Consider the following 24,087-nt stretch of genomic DNA (forward strand, 5'->3'; position numbering starts at 1 on the left):
AGTGTCACCCTGTATGTAGAGAATGCATGTGATATATTGTGGGCCAGTGAGAGGATAGAGCTGAAGAAGACCTGGTGTGTTTTGGACAGCAGTACAAGATTTGATAAGAGACTAGTTGTGGCAGGCCTTAAATGTCAGCCAGAGGAATTTGGATTTGATCCAAGAGTTAAAAGGCAGTCAGTAAGCTCAAGCTCACACTGGGAAATAGGCTGCTGTCTCCAAGCACATGAGATACACTGCAGCGTGTATTAAATCTTTCCAGCCTCTCCCACTGATCAGCAAAATTCCCAGCCCTTCCTGGGGGTTACCAAAAGTTCCCTAATAGCAACCCACCAACTGTCTGTCACCTGGAAGCCCTTGCTTTTGGCCTGGGCCACCAGTAATGGGAATAGAGGTGCTGCGTGGTGCATCTTCTCAATATTGCTAAGAGGACCATAGAACCACAGAATTTATAGCAGGAAAGGGCATTTAGAGATCATCTAATCCAATGGAATCCTTTCTTCAAACAGAAGCATAAGTGGAAGTTCAAGATGTTGAAGGTAGAAGAATTGGGAAATACGGCACAAGCTGGGATGGGGGCCTGGAGGCCCACCCGCATTGGGAGCCCCAAAAGAGACTGAAAGGAGCACTCTGACTCCCTATGTCAAACAAGGATCTAATCCAAACCAGTATTTGTAGGCAAGGAAATAAACACAAGAGAGCAGGTGATTTCTTCCTACTTGACAGATGTGGCTGGCTCTGGAGATGGCCCAAGTTAGGAAGGTAAATAGCAAATTTGTTTTTTGCCTCTTGAACCACTTTCTTCCCCTACTGCAGCCTGATCATCCTCATAGAAAATACTGCAACACTGTGCCTTTGGGCTGCCCAGGACTCTCTCTCCAGCGCTGCCCTCCTCGTGCTCTAGACTTTCTTGCCGTCATTACTTAGGTTTCTAGATCCCCTTTCCTCAGAAATCCACTCTGAGCTGCTGACTGCTGCTTGATCTGACCAATAAATCATGCTAACATGTTACTAAGTTCTAATATGTAAATAAGTTTATTCTCCTGGGTCGTACAACTGTTTTTCAGTAGTGATCTTCTGGAGACAGTACCTTTAAACTAAGGTCAGCAGCAATGAAGGCAGGCTTTCAGGCAGCACGCACACCTGGCGGAAGGGCTTCTTTAGGCCTAGCGGGGCCTCCTGCTTCTCCACCCTCCTCCTGAACTGATTCAGACCTGGTACATTTGCCCTGAGTGGCCAGGCTTCAGGCTGCCTCCAGGAGGGCTTGTGGGGCATGTGGGCTGGTCTTATATGAATGAGCAAAGGAAGCAGCTTTGAGAGAGACCCTCCAAAGCCTCACTGTCCTTCCTGCCCCCCTGCTACCAGTGATGCCCAGGCTTTGTTGGCCAATGGACTGGCCTGTAGGCCTCTGAAAATAACCCCTTCCCACGCAACTGCAAGAGTTTATTCCAGAGCTCTCACCCTGGGCCAGCAGGGACCCTCTGTTCCCAACGAGAGGGAGGGTCACTTTGAGAGGCACTCAGTGAATGGAAAAGCCTCTTGCCTGTGAATACCCCTCCCTGATGTTGAAGAGAGGTCGAGTTAGCAAGTCTGAGTTCTGGTTCCTGCTCAGCTATTTGGGTGGCCTGTAATTTGAGGGATCTTTAGTTTTTATCTGTCAAGTGGGAAGCTCAAAAATGATGGTGTGAAATAGATGAGGGCAGGGAAGGATAAGTAATGGGTGTGAAAGTATAAAACAGTGAAGCAAACATAGGAATATCTATTGTCAGATCATTAAGTTCTTTCTCAGCATAATCGGCCGTGTTGAAAATAGGCCTTTATGTTGGCCCTCACGGAAACAGCTGTGCTGGGAGCCTCGCATTTCACCAGACTGGCCGCGAGGACACAACACCAGAGCGTGTGGCCACAAACCAAAATACTCCGATTGTTTGGCACAGTGTCTCACTTTTCATCTGAGTGTGTTTGGGACACACAGATACAATTTGTCTAGAAAACCTTGATTCTATTCTTGGTTTTTGCCCTGATCTTTGGTAGGTCACTTGAGCTATATGAGCTGCTTTGTGGATTTGTAAAGATGGGAACAATGATGCCTTTTAAAAGTCATAATATTTTTCTTCTCTCTTAAGAATGTTACAAAGATAAAACAAGAATCTTTCTTAAAGATAAAACTTTTAATAAAGTGAAGTTGATATTATTATCATTATTACTATTATTGCCAGCGCTAATTTCCAACTGTGTATTTTGCCAAGTTCACATTAGCACAGTTCTGTTGACTGCGCTGTTAGAAAGTCTCACCTTGGGATCCACATACAGACGCCTCATGCAGCTTCTAGAAGTTTCCATTCACATCACTTATTTATCCTTTTCTGTAATCCTAGGGAGAAAGTAAGGTTTGAAAAGAAAGGGGACTTCTGTTAACATTTTATGTAATAACTGAAGCTATATATCCTCCAAGCCCCAAACTGTACAATAAAAGTTCTCTTGGATACTACTTTTCTCCCATAATTCCTAGCACATAGCTTATTAAGTTATTAACCAGCAATTTCTCTGGCAGCATATTAAACTTTGCTTTTAAACAAGTCACAGAGGGGGGGAAACATGCATCTCTCATAAAAAGAATAAAAAACATACACCCTCTAAAACGGTTTCCCCAGGCTTTGAACAAATCCCAAGCCCCACACAAGGTCTCTTTTTCCTCATTCTCTGCACATAACTTGAGTGTTAGTACATTAATGAGAAAAAGATGCCTCATAGAAAGATGGAAAAATATGAAGGCCTCTGGGGTGTGGGAGGCTCCCTGGGGGCCCTCTGAGAAGGCAGGTGAGCCTGAACGGAGAGAAAAGGCAAAGCCTTGGCATTGGGGTCATGGGCACCTCTCAAGCAGTGGCGTTCCCAGGGAAGCAGAGGTGGCTGTGGCTTCAACCCAGACCTAAGACGTGCTCCAGTGCCTTCTGCAGACTGCCTGGGCCGTGCTGAGTTCCTACTCGGGACCCTGGTAAAATGGCTAAGGCCCTCGTTTTCCATCCCAGGAACAAAAACTGCTTTTCCAGGGAAAGCCCCTGTGCTCAGTAGGGCATGGCTAGGACATTTGGTTCCTTCCGGGACAGACTCACAGCTCATGTTTCTCTTGCTTTGTGCATGGCAGCTCAGTAAGAATTCCCCATAAACTGGTCAACCACCAGAGCAGGGCACGAAGATGGCTTCACTTTAAAAGGAAAATCCAAGTAGGAGGGCTACGGGGCAGCTTATATATGTGGGTTATGAGTATAAACACTTGCAAAGCTCCAGACCAAGAAAGGCTGGATAGAAATTGGAGCATAATATAAAAATGCAGTTCTGCCGTTACCCCACCCCCCAAGGGAGGGCAAGGTAAACGAGCAGCCCCGAGTAGCCAGCCAGGCCCTGCATGCTGCTGCCAGCTGGCCCCGCGTGCCGATCTAAATTCTGGATGTTAGAGTGGGGGAAAATAGCTTGTTTAAAAATGTATATTCTGCAATTCATGACCATTTGGCATCTTGGTTTAAACAAATCCCCTATTGTTTCTCTAAGAATGCCATATGATGGTTGCTTGGCTGGGGGCTGTGGTAAAAATGGAAATCAGAGGGGAGAAAGGGGTTCTTTTTATTTAATTTACACTTCCACATTTATGTGACTTCATGTGGCCTACATCAAAGAAGTACCTCCTGGCTCCTAACCGCAGCAGCTCTTCCTTTGTAACCGAGTGTAAGGAGAAGTTGCGTCTGGTCTGCAGACAGTTACCGTTGCAGAGACTTGAACTGCCTAGGACCACAAAGATGGCCACCTCTGGGATCTCTGGGGGGCCAAAGGAAGGTCAACCAAATGTCCTGTGTCAAGTCAGCCATTCAGTTTGTCCTCAGAGGCTGTTTTCTGATGGTTGGTCAGGGAAAGTTTCCTACAGGATAGACTTTGAAGTGAGTTTTAAATAAAGGATGTGTTGTGGCTGGACATTGTCAAGTGGGGGCATCATGGCAGGATGTGGGAACATGTTATAGACTATTTTCCCCTCTCCCTTGACTAACACTCTCCCTCACTCCTTATGTTTCTCTTCCCCCCTTCACCCCATTTCTCACCTGCCTTCGCTCCCCTTATTCCCCACTCACTTTCCCTCTCATTTCTGGTTCTCTTCTTACCAGTCTATCTGGGGCCTGGGGGTGGTCCCCAGGATAACAGCGTCATTAACTCCACTGCTGGCTCTATGGTAAGAGGCTGCAAGTGCTTTTTTGCTCACTGGTTGAGGACAGAAGAGGCCTGGGTAGGAGCAGGCCTGGGTAGGAGTGGGCCTGGGTAGGAGGCAACATTAGAGGAAGAGTATGCAGTGGGTTGTGATGAGCCCCTGCTAGGACTCGAGACCAGGGTCATCCTAAGTCACCAAGCTTGTCAGCTGCACCTATTTGATTTTCTGGTCTGCATTCTTCCCTGAATGTGGCGAACAGGTTACCACCTTTGTATCTTTGCTCCAATGAACTCTCCTGCCTAGAGAATTCCTTCTTTCCTTTCACTGGCCAAATCTTTCCATGTCTCCAGATCCCTCCTCAATGACATTCCCTCTGATTGCTCTTTGTGTATTTTGTTTTTCTCCATATACACCCCACCACCACCACCACCACCACCGCACACACATATAATAAGACCATAAGCTCTGCAAAGCCAGAATTTTGTCCTCTCCCTCCTTTTCTGTCTCAAGTAGGATATCCCTCATGGTGCTCAGGAAATGTTTCTAGATAATAAAGTCATGCCATGAATCTAATCAGGACTCTGGGTAAGTAGTTCTCTGGGGACTGAAGTGACCTCAGTCCCTGACTCTGTTGAAGTCTAGATACGGTCTCTTGACTTGGAGATCTTAACAGACACTAGCAGCCTAAAGCCAGGACAGCCGTTAGCAGCCCTCTGAAGATGACAGACAGTGCATTCTCCTGGAAGAGTTTAGTATGTCCAAAGTGAACTGTCTGTCCCTTCCACGGAGCCCACCAAGGCTTCACACTAGTGAATGAGGATCCCAGCTCACTAGAGGGGATTGGGTCAATGGGGTGCCACTGGAGATTTCAACCCTTTGGAGTTTTTGGAACTCTTAAAGGTCACCTATTTGGGGCATGTCACTCATCTGTCATTTCCTCTCATGTTCCCTTTGCACTTCTTGTTATTCTCCAAACGTGTCATGTGCCCAAGTCTTTGGACATGCTGCGCTTCCCCTGCCAGGGTCACTCTGCACCTGGTGTGGATCCCAGACTCTTCCTCATTCTCCAGCTCTCTGCCCGCTGACTTCCTGACTCACCCAGGTGCACGGAACAGTTGGCTCTTCCACCATCTTTAATTTTCACTTTGTCAACCCCTCCCATCATCCTCTAGTATGATTTGTTGTATGTTTCTTCTACTAAGCTAGTGGCTTTCAAGTTTGACAGCCACTCACAACAAAAAAATACATTTTACGTGGGACCTAATGTGTGTCTGTGTGCTGTGTGTACTGTATGTGTATATGTATACACACACACATGAAATCTTGCACAGTTTGAAATTTTAATATTGTCTATATAAGGTATGAACAGTCTGTAAAAAAAAAAAAAAAAAGATACAACAGAGGAGGAATTTACTCAAGATTTAGCATATTTAATTTCAGGAATGTTCTCTTTCAACGTATCCACCATCATTTTGGATACCAAGCATAACCTTATTGAAACCATTCAGTATAAAGTAGGGTGGCTTATTACCTGAAAAGAAAAAGAAAGGAGTTAGAACAAATCAACCAATATTTTTACTTAAAATTACTGCATTTTTCATAAATTTTTTACATCTTACATCAAAGATAGTTGATTAAAAGTAAGTTCATTCTGGGCCAGGACTTTACAAGTACAACACTGCTACCTTTATTACTTTGATGCACTCTGATTATATTTTTCTCCTTCCTCCCTTCCCTAGCTCACTCACTCCTTCCTTTTCCTTCCTCCTTACCCCTCCCTCCCTCCCTTTCTTCCTTCCTTTCTCTTACACTGGTCTCCATCCACTGGTTGATTTCATAACCAACAAAATGGGTCATAACCTACCGTTTGAAAAACATTATTCAGGACTCTAAGTTCCTTGAGGGCAGTGACAGTGTCCCTGAATCATTTCATATTTCCACACACTGGCACTATTCCTGGCTCTCAGTACCTCTTAGTAAATGTTTTCTGAATGAATGGGCCTCAGTGCAAGAGCTCTGCAGCCACTGGGATTCCAGAAAGGACAGGAGAAGTGAATAATTTATCACAGATTTCCCAAGAGCTCCTGCTGTCCTCTAGACACTAGGGCCATTGTGGACGTGTCTGGGAAGCTCTACTCTCTCTGCCCTGCCTCTGCCTCCCCCCAATTTCCAGGAGAGAGGGCAGGAGGTTTAATGAAGTTCAGAGATTTCCCAAGGCAAAAACGTATTAATCAGGTTCTTGGGCAGATATTTGTCAAGGGACAAATGATTTAAAAAGGTGAGAGAAAGCAAGATTCTTAACAAGTCCTTTGTTTCATTTTATATGTGTACACTTAGTCCTCCTAGTACCTGATTCCTGCTACTCCTTCTAAAGCCACTGTTATGCTGTTTTCAGCCCATCTGTTAGACCCTGACCACTTCAGATTTTTTCAAACACTCTAAATCTTCATTACACCATGGCCCATGCCAGGGTTTTTCCATCTGGGGGTAGGAAAAAGCCCCGAGCCCACCAAAACCCTGTGGCTTGGTTTCCTGTCCAGCTGGCTTGCTCTTCCCAGGATTCTATTCCCATCATCAAAGTGGCTTGACAGACTGAGAACAAACCTCTGGCTCACCCTGAACTCACAGTGTACCATTTCCAAGTCAGAACAAACACCAAGTAATAGTGAGAGAAAAAAAGAAAGAGAAAAAAAACTATTTTCCTGACTTAGAAGCCAGTTCAGAGTGCAGCCCAACTCTGAGTCCAGACAGGGATGTTATATGGCTGTGGCTGTGTCTGTGGCGTGCTCACGGGTGGAGCCATGAACGGTGGGCTGCATGCCAGAATTTCTCTCTGACTCAGTCTCGGAGGAGAAGCCATGGAGGGACTTGTCTGTGATCCAGATCCTCTCTTTTTCCTGGAATCGAAAGCAGCAGCATTTAAGGGAGCCTCCCATGATGTCGTTGACTACCTAAGACTTGGCCTAGAGCGTCACAGTTACGGGGGCGGTCAGAGTGGTCCCTGAAGTGTTCCACGAGGAGAGCAGGGTCTCCAGCCTGTACCAGGTCAAGAGAAGAAGCAGAGCACTTCAGCCTGGCTGGGGGCTTCCCAGATTGCCAACCTTTCCTACATTCATTTAGAAATTTTAAAAATATGTATTAACTTAGCTAAAAATCTCATGGAAACTAGGCTCCTCATCAGACTTGAAAATCAAGCCAGTTCCCCTAAAACTTCCCCTTATGGTTCCACCAACAGAAAAATATCCAGCATGAGAAGCTACTCTATGAGGTCACATGGGAGCAGGCAGTACGTTTTTACACCAAGAAGCACCCAGTTAGCACAGAGTATCCCATCTCCTGAAAGCCTGGTTTGCCTTGCTCTTGTTCCTACCTTTCCAATACATTCTCTTATCTTCTCAATCTGGTCTCCCCAGGTCCCTAGACAAGATGGACTAATTCCTTCCCACCTCTATTGCCCTTCCTTGTCAACTTTGTCTAAATTCTTCCCATTTTTCACGGCTCAGGTGTAATTACATCTTCATTTACCCTTTATATTTCTCCAGTCTACCCTGACATATTCTTTTTCTTAACTCCTTAATTCCTGTCCCAAAGTTTGACTTTATTTTTGTCCCCTAGATAACTAGACGACATTCTCTAAGACCACAAATCATCTCCTGTGTATTTCCTCCTAGCACCTAACTCAAAGCTCAGGAGCTATTCCATCTACTATCTGCAGGCCATTTACTCAGCCCTGTGCTAAATATCTGATGATTCATTAACCATCAGTGGGTTTTCTCACTTTCTTTCTTGAGTGACCTTTTCTTTGGCAAGAAGAAGTGCAACCTGTTAAACAGTGGAAATGCTAGAATTGTAAACAATATCATTGAAGAAGTTTTCATAGACTGTGGGCTTTTCATAGTGAGTAGAAGAGCTTAGACAGGAAGTTATGATTGAGAGACCTAGGGAAAACTGGATAGAGACAAAAGATAGGGGCAAGATTGGAGGGAAATTTTTCAAATAGATGAAAGTTTTAAATAACAACAACAAAAATGGGGGCTGGCCAGTTAGCTCAGTTGGTTAGAGCTAGTAACATCAAGGTTGCCAGCTCGATCCCCACATGGGCCACTATGAGCTGTGCCCTCCTTAAAAAAAATAAATAAATAAAATAAAAGGTTAAGAATAATTGCAAAAACCGCAATTACTTAAAAAAAAAAAAAAGAACTGTAAAGTCCTAGAAGAAACTATGGTGAAAAATTTACATATATGTATAAAATCTTGGAGAAGGGTTAGTGTGACATAAAACCCAGGGGACATAAATAAAAAATTAATATATTTGACTGCATAAAACTAAACATTTTTGAATTGCAAAATAAAATTATAAATAAAGTTAAAAGACAAATATAAACTGCAAAAACATATTTGTAACACATGAAAAAGGACAGATTTCCTTAATATACAAAGAGTTCCTACAAATCAATAAGAAAAAGACTAATAACATAATGGACGTGGGATTTGAATACAGTTTACAGAAAGGAAATTCAGGTATCTTTTTTGAAAAGCATATGAAGTATTGTTCAACCTCACCTATAATAAAATAATTGTAATTTAAAACAATGAGACATTATTTTTCATTTATCATTTTGGCAGAAATCAAGAGTTTAATAATGCACTGTGTTTGCCAGATTGTGGGGAAACTGGAATTCTTACACACTGTTGGTGAAATTGGTACAGTCTCTTTGGAGAGCCTCTTGTAAAAAGCAACCAACATTTTAAATGTGCAAATGTCTTGATTCCGGAAGCTTTATTCAGCTTCTAGGAAATTCTCTCTGAGTACTCATTTATATGCACAAAACCGATGTGCATACATATTTAATACAGCATTGCTTTCAGCAAAGTGTCTTAATCTGAATTCTTTCAATAGGGGATTGGTACATCCATGAAATGAAACAGTTTACATCCATGAAATGAAATAGTTTGGATATCAGTCTATTAAAAACAGAGGACAAATCTCTCTGTTTTTAATAGACTGATATCCAAAGTATATTGGTGAAAACAACGTAATGCTCAGAACTTAGTACAGCAAGTCCTCAGATAATGTTGTTTAACATCATTTCATTATAATGTTGATGAGATGTTTATGTCAATTAGCCTGTGGTCAAATTCGTTTCCTTATTTGTCCTTTCACTTAAAGTTGCAGAACCTATTGACGATGTTAAGTTAGGACTTACTATATATAGTAAACCACTAGTGTGTGTAAAAAGAAACAAGTGGGTAGCGTAGATAGATGCTTATAAATGAATAGAATGTGCCTGGAAGGATATACTAGAAAGTAGGAATAATGGTTGCCTCAGGGAACAGACTATAGGTGGGGGCATGGAAAAGGAACTTAATTTTCACTGCATGCCCTCTTGTACAGTGTACTGTTTGAATTATTCTTATGCCATATGCATGTGTTACCTATTTTTAAAAACTAATTTTTAAAAGATAACCAGGTGCAGGTATGAAATTAGGCCAAACATGAGGTATGCATATAGAGTAGGAGTTACAGCAAGGTGGGAGCCAGGGAGCAAGCAGATACTGTAGGTGAAGCCAGTGAGTGGGACAGGTCAGCAACAGAGAACCTTGAAACAAGACAGTTTTGTTTTATTTTAAATTAAAAGTGTCTGATTTGCTTTTCATGCTAGAACATGCTAGCCTTGGATGTGTGCCATTCAGGATAGACTGGGAATAAACTCCAGGGAAATGGTAAACTGTTCACTTACAGGGAATGAGAAGGACGGGTTTAGGTATCATGTAAATGCAAATCCACTAGCCAGAACACTGTGCCATTCCCTCATCTTATGCTGGAGGCAGAGAAGGGCAGGGAATGAACACTTAGGGAGCCTCTGCCATGGCCAGGCACCGAGATGGGTGGTCCTCGTTTGCTGTGCCACACTGAGTGCTCACAGTAACTCACAGAGGTGATTGGGGTTCCCTCTGTATAGGTCAGAATTCTGATTCAGGCCACAGAGATAATCAATGGCAAAGCCAGGATTCAAACCCAGATCTGTCCCTACTGTTTTTACTACTTGTGCTGAATTATTAGTACTCCAAGGAGGGTTAGGCTCTTTGCATGGTCAGGATGAACTGAGGCTCAGAGCGAGGGACTTTCAGTGCTGTTCTCAAAAGAAAGTCTTCATTCTTTCTTTTTTATCTAGACTCCTAATTGCAAGCCCACTAACTTTTTCCAGAGTGTGGGTCAAAGAGTAAAATGAACATGCTCCATTTATTGAGAGAAGAAAAAATTCCATTTATTGGGAAAGGAATGTCTGCTCCAGTATTTGTTAATGCTTTTGTGTGTTTGTTTTTGTGTGTGTGTGTGTTACTTTAAGTCCACAGGTATGGTTTGTCATCTGTGAATGCAGATCTCCTTCTCCAAAATGTTGAATCGGTGATGCTCATGACCGATGATATTCCCCCTAAATTTGTTCACTTAAGAAGAAAATAATAGAATATAGTCCTCCCTCTAAATTGTCTCCTGATTTTCAAATAACTGGGATAGGGTATTGGTTTTTGTTTGTTTCAGTTTATTTTATTTGGAGCCAGGGTGTAGAAATTTTTCTGTTTTGTACACTCTTAGCCCTGGCCTTCACCACGTGCTGTAGGACTTCATTTTCTCACTTGATTTACTGTGTTCTCACCATTGGTGATTATCTGTTTTAAAAGCATTTGCTGTAACTCCCTAAGCCTCATGACATGCCTGGTAGAAAATACCCATTTTATCTTTTCTGTGACCCAGGCCTCAGGGAGAGAAAAGATCCATTTATTTTCTGTTCTTTCCCTTTCTAGGCAAAATCCATGTTTGGTGACCAGAGCTGTATATATTGATATTCTCTTCCTGTTGACTCGCTGCCTTGACAAACCCACAAAAGGCAACCAGCCAGGTATGATTCATAGTTATATCATATTTTGGAGTGATTACAGGTTTTTGAAATGTAGGTGGGGTTTTGAGTGGCTCTACCACACACTTCCCCACCTACTTTTGTTAAGACTAACCACACATCAAAATTAAACATAGTGCTATATATGTGGTTCTCTCAGAGAGGCTTCTCAAGGAATCTTGTCCTTGTTTGGTTGGAAGTTTCCTGTTTATTTTCTGTTTGGTCGTTCAGGGAAGAGTGTGGAGTCTACTCAGATATCCTCTGTGTTTCTAAGACCTTGGCTCTTTCCTGTTTCATGAATTTTCTTTGAAAGGTCGTTATTTTCAATAACTGAGTTTTTTCTGTTCTATTCTGTGGAGATAACTGAACTAGACTCATTTAATGCTGGAGCCTGGATATTTGAGACTGTCTCAAATCCACTCCTCGCTGTCTTAAGCTCTCCCTTTATATGTGTTCCTTGGTCATATATGTTTCCTGGTATGGGCCCCAGATCCACATGCAACTGTTCTATTTTAATCGTGATTCACAAAGTGGTTTTCTTAAAAGGGAGAAGGGCAACTCCAAATAAAAAATTTTTTTGATGTGTTTATATAAGAGGCCGCAGGAAGTGCTGTACATGAGTTCCAGGCCACAGACTGAAACTGATTTTCGTCAACACAAACTGGAATGCAGGGTAATGAGCCTACAACTGGTTAAAATCAGCCTCTTCTAATTGATTAGGCCTGTCTAAAGGAGGCTACAATTACAAAGTCAGATTCTGAGTACAAGCAGGCCAGGTCTTTCCTCTGTTAAATTTAGTCTGTCAATGATTTGTTGTCTTCAGTAAATATATTCAGGCTGTCAGAGCTCAGCTCTGCCCATATGGAACCCTGTTCCCAAATTCAAACCAATTTAAGATACTTTGAGGGGGAGGTGCGAAACGGCCTCACCCGGATCAATGCATATTAGCCCACGAAGCCCCTGTGGCCATGCAGAGGTAATAAGAACATGCCTGGACTTTCATCAGCTCTGCATCCCTGCATAGGGGTAGCTGTTGTATCCGTTTGGTAGAATAGGATCATATAGTTTTATAGCTGTAAAACAGTCCTAGTTTATGCCTCTTGTCTCAGCATAATTATTAATAGTACTCCCTTTTACTTTTGAAAGTGTCCAGGTTTGCACAATAAATTACAGGTCACCCTACCTATAAGAGACCTCAGGGTTGTATCCACTTTACTTTGCACTTGAGCTCACTGGGGTCCAGAGATTATAAATCACATGTTACCAGATGTAAGCTGTTACGGGTTTCCACTATTTTTGTATTTCGGTTCCACATTCCATACAGCTTTATAATACCTCTCTGCTGAGGGTCTAAAGGGCCTTGGCCAGGAAAGAGTTGCTCACTATTCACAAGTCCTATCAGTGGGATCCTATCAGAGTTGTGCAGTTGATGGTACTCATTAGTTTATTTGAACTAAGTTTTTCTTGGCTTATTAGTGCCATTTTTGCTTATCTGGAAGCATTAACCCTTGAATGTTATAAAATACCCTCTGCTCTTCTCCAGCTGCCTGTCCTTTACTGACTCCTCCATGACGATGACTTTGGCCATTTTGAATCATCCTTTCCTCCAAACTCTTATGTTATTTAGAGTTTACACCCCCAATTAAATGGGATCAAAAGTTATCATTTATTACCCAACAGTATTTCACTTGCATCGATGTACTATTCCTCTTAAAGTCATTACTTTGCAGCGTACTATGAGGAGGATGGGACACTTTTACGCTAGTATAACCATCGTTGCTCTAAATATTTTATTTTGCACTGTCCAGTATGGCAGCCACGAGCGACATGTGGCTCTTGAACAATTGAGATTTGGCTATTCCACATTGAAATGTTCTGTAAGAATAAAATGCACACCAGCTTTCAAAGACTTAGCATGGAAAAAAAAAAGTAAAATTTCTCAAGGTTTTATATTGATTACATGTCAGAATGATCATATTTTTATATACTAGATTAAATAAATGTATTATTAAAATTAGCTTCACTTATTTCTTTTTACTTTAAAAAATGTGACTACTAGAAAATGAAAATTACATATATGGTACAGATTATATTCCTATTGTACTGATTTTGTCCGGTCCTTTGGGAATTGCCCTCATAAACCACAGGCTATATGTGTATATATACGCATCTATGTCTATCTGTATGAATGAATGTATTCATATGATACATCCACACAAATAATGGTAACAAATTTTCCTCCTTTGAAGATGAATTAGATTTTAGAACTAACCAAATGCCAAATACAATCGTGATTAGATGGATAGCACTGTTTAGGATAAAAATAAACTGTGAGCTTAAACTAATGAAAACTATTCTTACGTATTTGATAAATTATTTCCAAAGGCAGTTTGAGCAATAGCTATATCACCAAGGAAGGTGATCACTTACTTAGATGTGTAGCTTTCAATATGATTTCAAAATAATGTCATGGTATTGTAGTTTTACCTTGTCTGTACCTTGAAAAAATGGATCATGCTTTAGATTCTTTGTCCCCCAGCTAAGCACATAGCAGGCCCTCCTTAACTGGGTTTGTTATTAACTGATTGAAATGCAGAGTTTTTCCTCAGTTTTTAGAATAGAAACAGTTGTCATCAAGATATAAGTCTTACTTAAATTCATGTATCAACCGATATAAATTCATGTCTGAATTCAAATAAGATGTGTTTATCTTGGGTCTATGTTTATAAATATGTGTAGATCTACCTCTGTTATTGGCTTACAAAGCTCAGAGTAAGGAGTATACCAAACAGGCTCTGAAGCCAGATCCCCGGGTTTGCTTCCCAGGTCTGCCATTTACTAGCTCTGTGACCTCTGGCCAGTCACTTAACCTTTTTGAGACACCTTTTCTTAATTGTAAATAGGGTTAATAATAGGATCTGTATCTTAGAATGGTTGTCAACTAATACATGTAAAGCCCCATGTAAAGAATATGCTTTGTGCTTTTGGCGGCCGTAAAGCTTGAGAGATCCGGGCCAACCGAAGACTTCGGATCTCATCGTCCTTCCAGCCCTTCGACCCTCCCCCGGAGGTTCTCAATAAAATGGTTTGATCCCCCCCCCCCAAAAAAAAATAATATGCTTTGCATTGCACTGAATAAGGGCTCAAAATATAAGGTCCCATTAATATTAGTATTATTATCATCACTATCATTATCATTAGTTGGAAACCATGCATCTACTCTAATCCCCTGCAGCCCAGAAGAATTATGCTCTACCCCTTACATTCACAATTCTCATATTCTTAAATATCTTCAGGAAAAAAGAAATGCCTGCTTTCTTAGGAAAACACTGCAGCACAGCATACCTGACAAGAGTGTCAGGAATCCACTTTGGAAACCACTTGACGGGGGATGCGCCTGTCCCCCTGACTGATCCAGAAAGGAATCATTTTTTGTTATTGTTCATTCATCAGACATGACATGCTAGCATCAGACACATTGAACACCTCTATCTGGAGATACACATGAATATGTCTTGGGCTTATAAGTAGGTGCAATACAGGATTACAGATGCTATAAAGGAAGTGTATATGAAATACATTTAAGGCACTAAAAAGTCATTTCTACTTGGGAGGGCAGGAAAGGCTTCATAGCAGAGGAAGTGGTTGAGCAGAGTTTTGAGGATGAGCAGAGATTCACCAGATGGGCAAGGTGGAGGTGGGCATTATAGACAGAGAAAGGAGCACAGCCAAAGCCACAGAGGCACAAGTCAGAACAACCTTCAGAGAGCTAGGACAGCGTGACAGAGTCTTGGGTTCAAGGCCAGGCAGGTGTGACTAGAAGTGAGGCCGGGGAGCCAGGAATTCAATCATGGAGGGCCTCATAGGCCAAAGTCTGAGGAGTTTGGACTCAACCCTGGAGACAAAGGAGATTATTGGAGTGGGCTCCAAAGGAGACAGAGAGTGGGCCCGTGTGGTTCTCAGACAAGGTGACATTTCTTTCTGTGCCTGCATCCACGCAGGATTCTTAGGACCGACATGAAGTTAAGTTCCTGTTGTCACTGAAAAAGAACGATGGAACTGAAAATTCATTCACAGAATGTCAAGGAGATTTGTCCAGGCGTTGTGAAAATCAGTACTGGGGGTTTAAAAGATGGGGGATGGGGACTGGTGGACCAGGATAATGCTATAAGTAGTTATTTTAGGATGGTGTGTGGTGCTAATAACACCAAGGTTGCCGGTTCGATCCCCGCATGGGCTACTGTGAGCCGCGCCCTCCTTAAAATAAATAAATAAATAAATAGAATGGTGTGGTTATAGGGGGGTTTCTTATTATTATTTTCCATTTTACACAACATAATTCTGTTTTATTCATATGTGTGTATGTATATGTATTTCAAGAGTAAACATATCTAAATATGAATCTTGAAGGAGATTAATTGTTCCCAGAGAAATGAAGTAACATCAATTTCAGGGAAACTTTTTTGGATGGAGGAAGATCTGTCCATCTCTTCTCAAATGCTATTCTGTAAGTGACCTTGGAAGGCTATTCCTACCTCTGAAATGTCTTAGAACCACATTGAAGGGCTGGGGGCATAAACAAGGAGAAAAACAGTGAAGGAGAAAGGCAGAGAAGATGATTAGAAAAGCTTAAGATAATGATGTGTTTTTTTGTAATTCAAACTTTTATCTTAGTGCTTCCCAATCATTTGAGGTTTTCTCAGCCATTAACTAGGTTTTAAAAATTCCAGATCTGGGGGTTTTGTTTTGAGTTTTAAAGTGATTTAAACCCACAAGGACTCTCTGTCCCCTGTATTCTTTTTCCTCTTCTGAATCCAGCTGTCATCATTAGTATATATCAGTTTCCTGCAGGAAAGAAAATTATAGTCTCCGGTTGGAGTTAGGGGAATGAGGAAGGAAAAGCCTAACTGCCACAAGAACTCAGGTTGTCACAGGCCTGGGCAGAGACATGGAAATGGAGAGCTTTCGTTCTCATTTTAATTATTTTCTCTCAGGTTGGAAATTTTCCATTGAAATATCTGTTTACTGAAATGCTATCTGAGACTTGACTAAATATTTACCCTCTTTATTCTGAGAGCTGGACTTTCTATTTCTCTTTTATGCCCAGACCTCTTAAATTTGTGTTTTTTTCACAACTATTGAATTGAACATTTTCTTTTACGAAGTATTTAAACAAATCTCTTACCTATTTGCACTTTCTGACTTTCAACTTAAGTTCCGTTGGTGGGTTTATGAGGGGTTTTCCTTTCCTAGTCTCTGTTTCACTAATTTTGTGCAACCTGGTTCTTTCTAATTACATGTATGGATAGTATATTGAAATATAAATCTTGAGGAGGGTTAGTTAATCCCAAAGAAGTAAAGAAATGACATAATAATAATTTTTTTTTTTTTTTAATTAAATTTATTGGGGTGACAATTGTTAGTAAAATTACATAGATTTCAGGTGTACAATTCTGTATTACATCATCTATAAATCCCATTGTGTGTTCACCACCCAGAGTCAGTTCTCCTTCCATCACCATATATTCGATCCCCCTTACCCTCATCTCCCACCCCCCACCCCCCGCCCCCGTTACCCTCTGGCAACCACTAAAATAATAATTTCTTAGAAATGTTTTAAGTGGAGAAGGATTTGTCCATCCTGTTCCACATCATGTGTTTCCCTACTCCTGAAATGTCTATCGAATGCCCATCATACTCTCATTTTCAGGAAACATTTTCAATGTCATCTTCCTTGTAGGGACCACAATGATCATAACCAACATTTATTGAGCACTTAACTCTGCCAAGCATTTTACATACATTCATGAAGGAGGTACTAGTGGTCCTTCATTTTAGACATGAGGAAACTGAGGTACAGTGAGAACTACCTCATGTCATGTGTGTAGTAAGATAGCAGAGCCTGAGTTCTCCAGCCATCTACACCATAGCCCCACAGCACAATTGGGCAGAGTCAGGAAAACCACTCACTGTCTCAGAGAGAGGTACCCTAGAACCCTCTTTGTTTATTCAACTTCCCAGGCTTCTGCCCTTCCTTCAGAACCCCCAGGCCTCAGAGAGGGATCCCCTTTATAGGAGCTTCCAGAATACATGCTTTGCTGGGGACTTTCTTGCCTGTGTTTCTGTCTCCCATCCTAAGGGTGTGTGTAGTAACATGAGAGTGTACCCAGGACTGGAGCAGTTACTAGAAAGAGAAAGCTTGACAGCTCCCGGGCAGTCACCTGCCCTTTTTCCTTTGGAAAGTGGACCTACGGCCACTGCGTGAAACACTGCCCAATACCAGGCTGCTGGTGACTGCATCTTGTGGTTTCTTTGTTAGTTGGGATTTATAGTTCGGATCTCATCATTTTGCCAAGTGCAATAAACATTTTGTTTTAACTGGAATGTAACTTTTATTATTGTTATTATTTTTCTTCTAAATGCCTTAAAAGTGACCAGCTTGTAAGCATGAAGGCAGAATTCCGAAATAGTCTAAATGCCAAGTCAGTGTGCTTTGTAGATCGGTGTAAGATTAGAAGACAGACTCTCATTTATTACTGCTTGTATTTATATAATGGAAGTTAGGTAATGGAAGCCCTCCCAGAGGCCAGCTTGGATGTTGATGATGGTTAAGTGGTAAAACCTGTGAGGACTATTCAACAATGCCTTGTATTTGTAGTGCCTAGAACATGAATAATATATGTGTGACATGAATAAAGTAAGGTCAATGATTTTTATGACATATTAACTTCCTTTACCTAAGTTCCTGGGAAATACAGCCAAACAATTACAGAGAATGAACACATTGGCAACTTACAAACACCTGCTTTGATTGTTTGGTCTAATTAGGTTAAATTTAACCAATCCCATCTGAACAAATTGAAAACAATTCTTATCTGTTCCCTCGGTCATGCACTTTTATCGATGTTGGATGCAGATGTGTTTAATATGACACAGTTGGTGCTGTTCTCTCAGCTCTGAGTGGGAGATAAAAGGGAATTGAGAACATATTTTTGGAGTCTTCTGGGGACTTTGTATTTCTGGGCCTGCAGCTATGAAATTTCAAGGAAAAAAAGCACACTTTGTTGTCAATAAATCAGTTGCTTTTCACCAAAACACTGAACTGTCATCTGAACCGTCACTTTTGCCAAAAGTGTCTTTCCCAGGGAACAGTGGGCTCCTAAGATGAGCGGATGATTCCTAGCTGCCTTTTGGAAGTCAAATTAATACAGGATGTCTTATTAGATTGCAAGGTTCATGTAGTGCTTATCCCTCATTAATTCCAACCTGCTGCTGAGTACCTAGGCCCACAATCCTTAGAATTTTGAAGTTCAGAGACCATTTAATCAATAGGTAGAGTGGAAACTGTAGCAATTCGGTGACTTGCCCAAGGTCACACAGCTAGTTAGTGAAATAGTCAAACTTCTCTGGCTCCTGGTCCACTGCCCATTTCCATCACCAAAATTAAGAGCCTCTTTCATAATAGTGTGGGAGTTGGGCTGAGTGTCTGGATCTGTCACAAAACCATGTCATGAAACCTCCTTACCTGCATTTCTACCCCAAGAGTGAAATACTGTTCAAATGAGCAACTGGGCTTTCAGAGCACCTTTGATTTCAGGTTTTCTATGTGTTCCTATCTTGCCGCACTCCAGCCCACCTCCACACAGATGGTCTGAAACTAGTGGCCCATGTCAATTAAAGTAGTTATTAAGCAAGTTGTTTTTGAAAGCTTTTTCTAGACATTTCATATGAATGGAATCATACAACATGTGGCCTCTTGTGTCTGGAATCTTTCATTTATCATAGTGTTTTCAAGGTTCATCCATGTTGTAGAATGAATCAACAGTCTGTTCTTTTTTATGGCTGAATAACATTCTGTTATATAGATATACCACATTTTGTTGATTCATTCATCAGTTGATGGACATTTGGGTAGTTGCCACTTTTTTTGGCTTTTATGAATAATGCAGCTATGACAATTCATGGACAATTCTTTGTGGGGACATATGTTTTCAATTCTCTTGTGTATTTACTTTGGAATAGAATTGCTGGCACATATGCCATCTCTAAGTTTAACTTTTTGAGGAATTGACAAACTGTTTCCAAACAGACTGCACCATTTTACATGCCCACCAGAAACTTGTGAGGTTTCCGATTTCTCCACATCCTTGACAGCACTTATTGTCCATCTTTTTTATTTCTTTTAGTTACCTTAATAGGTATAAAGTAGTGTTTGGTTGTGCTTTTGATTTACATTTCCCCAAAAACTAATTATGTTGAGCATCTTTTCTAGTGCTAATTGGCCATTTGTACATCTTCTTTAGAGAAATGTCTATTCAGATCCTTTATCCATTTTTAAATTGGGTGGTTTGTCTTTTTATTCTTGAGTTATAAGAGTTGCTTATATATTCTGGATATTAATCCCTTATCAGATATACAATGTGCAAATATTTTCTCCCATTCTGTAGGTTGTCATTCCACTTTCTTGATAATGTTCGTTGATGTATGGAAGTTTTTATTTGGATGAATTCCAATTTATCTATTTTTATGTTTTGCTGTTTGTGCTTCTGATATTATAGCTAAGAAACCATTGCCTAATCCAAGGTCACCAAGATTTGTACCCATGTTTTCTTCTTACAAGTTTTATACTTTTATCTGTTAATATTTAGGTTTTGATCCATTTTGAGTTAATTTTTGTGTTTGGTGTGAGGTAGTTTCCATTTGTTGAAAAGACTTACCCTTTCCCCCACTGAATTGTTTTGGCACCCTGGTCAAAAAGTCCTTGACCATAAATACATAGATTTATTTCTAAATTCTCAATTCTATTCCACTGATCTATATGTCTGTCTTTATGCCAGGACCACACTGTCTTGATTATTATTGCTTTATAATAACTTTTGAAGTCAGGATATGTGAGTCCTCCAACTTTGTTCTTCTTTTTCAAGAATGTTGTGGCTGGGTCTCTTTCATGTTATACAAATTTTAGAGTCGGCTTGTCAATTTCTGAAAAAAGAAAAGAAATACCAGCTAGGATTTTGATAGATATTATGTTAAATCTGTAGGTCAATTTGAGGAGTACTGCCATTATAATATTATGTCCTTAGATATTCAGATCACAGTTCTGCCAAGACTTGCTTTTAAGCTTTGTCTTGGTGGAGCCAACCTAAAGAGGAGCCTTTAGTTAGTGCAAATTTAGCTGAAATAGTGCCATTTGCAACAACATAGATGGATCTTGACATTATTATGCTAAGGGAAATTAGCCAGACAGAAAACGTGGAGAACCATATGACTTCACTGATATGTGGGATATAAAACTGAAAGCAACAAAGGAACAAGACAAATAAAGAAACAAAAACTCATAGACGCAGACAAGAGTTTAGTGTTTACCAGAGGGTAGGAGGGGGGATGGTAGATGAGGGTAAAGGGGGTCAAATATATGGTGATGGAAGGAGAACTGACTCTGGGTGGTGAACACACATTGTGATATATAGATGATATATTATAGAATTGTACACTTGAAACCTATGTAATTTTACTAACCATTGTCACCCCAGTAAATTTAATAAAATAAAAATAAAGAAACCTCTTGGTTTCTCAACTGTGAAATGAAAATAATACTGTCAGAGGATTGGGGAGAAGGTCACATGGAAAAAGTAGTGGAAACTCCTTGAAAAGTCATGTTACAAGAAAAGGAAAATCCAACACTGAAAGAAAAGCAGCTCTCAGGAGGTAAAATTGATCACAAGAACAAAGAAATGAATGTTCATCACATCCAGAGGAGGAGACAGAGCTTCTGCTGGTCCCACGGCCAGGCACACTTACTCCCAGGTTCACCACCATTGCTCATCTGGCAGAACTTACTGAACTCTTCCCTCCCTGTTGGGGCTGGACTTCACATTAAAAAGCATTCCCAACCCGCCCAGATTCTGTTGTATTTGCCAGCTGTGACCTGCACTCTGCAGCATCATTCCTACAGGTGGTGGTCTGCAGTGCAGTGGTCCCAGGGACCTCTTCAATCTTAGCATCTGTTTCTCCCAGAACTGTCAACTGTAGTGCTGGTAAGGGACTGAGATAGGTGGCTCTAGCCTCTCTTATCACAGGTGAGATAACAGAGGTAAGCCCCAGTTCTTTAAAGGACTCTTCCCAGCCATCTACCTCCTCTCAAATTGGTTTCACACTGTGTCTCATTGCCTATGGGTGGAAGAGAAGCCCCAGGTCCTTTGTGGGGATAAGGTTAGTTAAATTAAACAGGGATGTCCAAACTGTGATTGTCACGCAGGGTGTCTTGCGGGGTCTCAGCTCCCGCTCCCCACACAAGAACACAGGATATGGTGAGACCAAAAGGAACACCCACGGAGCCATAGGTAGGGGAGTCACACCACTGTAGTCTCACTGGAGGCTGGATTCACACGATGTGCGACCTGCTGTCCACTTTTCTGCCAACCGACGAACTCCCCTCGACTCCGCCGTGCAATCCGCGCTTGCCAGCCACCATCTTCTTGCTAGCCCCCATTTTCTGCTAGCGTAGCCACGGCAGTTATATTAGTGGCCAATGGCTCACTGGTTATAGCTAACAGCCAACTAGCCACAGCTGATGGCCATCCAATCACAGTTGATGGCCATTTACTATCTGAGCCAGCACCTTTCCACGTGAAGCCGAGAGCCTGGAAACTGCACTCCTGGCTCTGTCCCCACAGTGATGATAAGGAAATTTCTGATTTCCCTATCTTGTCCTTAGAGGCAGTTCACTGACAAAGAACCAGAAGCAGTACATGCTTAGAAGAAATTTTAGGTTCATGTCTTTGGGTTGTCATGTGTTTATCCACAAGTATTTCCCAGTTTCCTCCCTGTTTGGGCAGAGGCAGAATGGGATGGTGGGTGGAAGCAAGAGGTAAAAGCTGTTGGTTCCATCCAGTGCCTGATGAGCTCTCTGAAAGAATTGTGTTTTTATTTTATGGGTTGACAAGATAGTCTTCATATTGTTTTCTGAGAAGCTCATCCTCCTCTTCCTCCTTGCTCAGCAGCAGAAAAGGAATTATGTGCTTAAAAACACATGCCTTTGAGAATATGCTGGGAGCAAGGGAAGCAGAGAATGTGTTTCAAAGGGGTGTGTGTTGGGAGTCACACCTGTGTAAGCAGGGCATGAAGGGGCTCAGAGACCTGGGAACAAAAGTAGGCAAGAAATAAACAACCAGCTCCGAGTGCTTCTAGAGACCAAGTTAGTCTTCGGGGCCTTCCAGCACGTCATTCGACATGTTTGTGACTGGAGGGGCCCCTAGGGTCAGGATTACAGTTTACTGGGAGGGGCAGAAGATTAAATAGAAGAATGGAATTTCCCTTCGATAAGGAGAAGCCAAGATTTATTAAATCAGTTGATTTTGTTGTTGTTGTTGTAGTTCCTATGGTTTCCTTTTTTTGCCAAATATAATTTTTTACTGAGAAATTGCATAACAGGACATTAACATTCACAGAGTGTACAAATTATCATCTGTGATTATTTTTAGAACCAGTTGATCAACTGTTTCAGATAAGAACTTTTGTTGGATCAGATTACAGATCTCTCTGACCAGTGCTACAATTCTTTGAAATAGAAAAAGCTGTTGACCACCTCACTATGCATTAAAAGTGAAATCTGCTTCATATTTTCTCACCCCCTACTCTTTTAAGGAGGGTAGAGATTCTGGGAGAGAGAGGGGAGGAAACGTCAGAACAATTACATTTGCAAATTTTTCTTGACTTGGTGGTATCAGAGAATTCAGAACCTTTACAGTCTATGAAAGAGAACTTTGTTCATTTATTCATTCATTCGAGGCAGAGGGAGAAGCAAAGTCAGTCAGAATAAAGAACCTTCTCCTGAGCCTCAGTGGCAAGTGACCACCATCGTGGTACAATCAGTATTGCCCTTTACACAGTATCCCCAATAAGTGACTTACTCCGTAACAGTGAAACCATGTTTTTTTGTTTGGTTGGCCTTTTCAATCCTCAGGCGGATCCTTCCCCCTTCGTGAGTACCGATAACTGCTTACAAGTTTGCTGTGATGACTGACTTTTGCTTCTCCCATAGCCATCTCTGCTGAGGCCAAGAAAATGCTGTCTCTTTGGATCTGTCCACTCATTCCCTCTTGCCCCTTTTCTTTTGGCCAGTTCAGCACAAAAACAGGCTATTTTGCCTCGTGACATAACTGGGAAGGCCAAGAACTACGTAACATTCAGGAGCTCTTGGAGCAGTAGATGGAGGGGTTGACCTATGATGACGGGCCATGGCCCACACAAACCAGGCCCGTCACACTAGAATTACACGCATTCAGCATGGCAAGATGCTTACACTGTGAGAGGCATGGATGATCTCAGATGGTCTGAGGTCACAGTTCTCAAAGTGTGGTCCCCTGGATCAGCTACATCAGCATCACCTGGAATTTGTTGGAAAGGTGATTTCTTCGGGACCTGCTCCGAGATCTCCTGAATCCGGAACTCTGGAGGTGCACATGCTAAACTTTGAGAAACACTGGCCTCAGGTATGAGCACAACCACCCTTCTGGGAATATGCTCAGTGATTGAAATGCCAGGTGAAGCTCCCCTCTGTCTTTTCATTATTTTCCAGTCTCTCACTTTCTCACTCTTTGCTGGGTACTTAGAGTTAAATTCACCTGGATTAAATGCTCTTCTGGTGAAACTCAGCTGTATCCATAATTATGTGGTAATGATATCATCCACTTTTTTTTTTCCAGAATGCCCTCATTAAAGCTATTTAGATTAACATGTATCCTTTAAGATTATGTTGATATTTTGAAAAGAAATTTTAACAAACCCATATGAGTAGCTTAGAAAATCAAAGAGGAATGACCCACAGGCCTGCCCTTTGGGGCTACGTGCCTTCTCTCGGGAGGAGACAGACTTCCCTAAATAATAAAACTGGAAATATGACGCTGTCCTTGCTCAAGGTATGTGCTGCTTTTAAATCCTCTTTCAGCAGCCCGGTTGATGGTAGCGCCCTACCTTGGTTGGTTAGGGAGT

At 41.5% G+C, this 24,087-nt stretch overlaps 1 protein-coding gene across 3 annotated transcripts in view; it reads left to right on the top strand.

The window, feature by feature from the left end:
* THADA (THADA armadillo repeat containing) overlaps positions 1-24,087 on the top strand; it is a 294,124-nt gene that overhangs the window by 214,274 nt on the left and 55,763 nt on the right. For all 3 annotated transcript variants that reach the window (XM_088796191.1, XM_019748640.3, XM_088796192.1), the window contains exon 31: positions 11,003-11,097. In XM_088796191.1, the coding sequence (XP_088652317.1) occupies positions 11,003-11,097 (95 nt within the window). The remainder of the gene's footprint in view (positions 1-11,002; positions 11,098-24,087) is intronic.

Source organism: Rhinolophus sinicus, chromosome 2 (genome assembly GCF_057876585.1).
Source record: "Rhinolophus sinicus isolate RSI-liver-muscle chromosome 2, RSI-T2T, whole genome shotgun sequence".
Taxonomy (NCBI): Eukaryota; Metazoa; Chordata; class Mammalia; order Chiroptera; family Rhinolophidae; genus Rhinolophus; species Rhinolophus sinicus.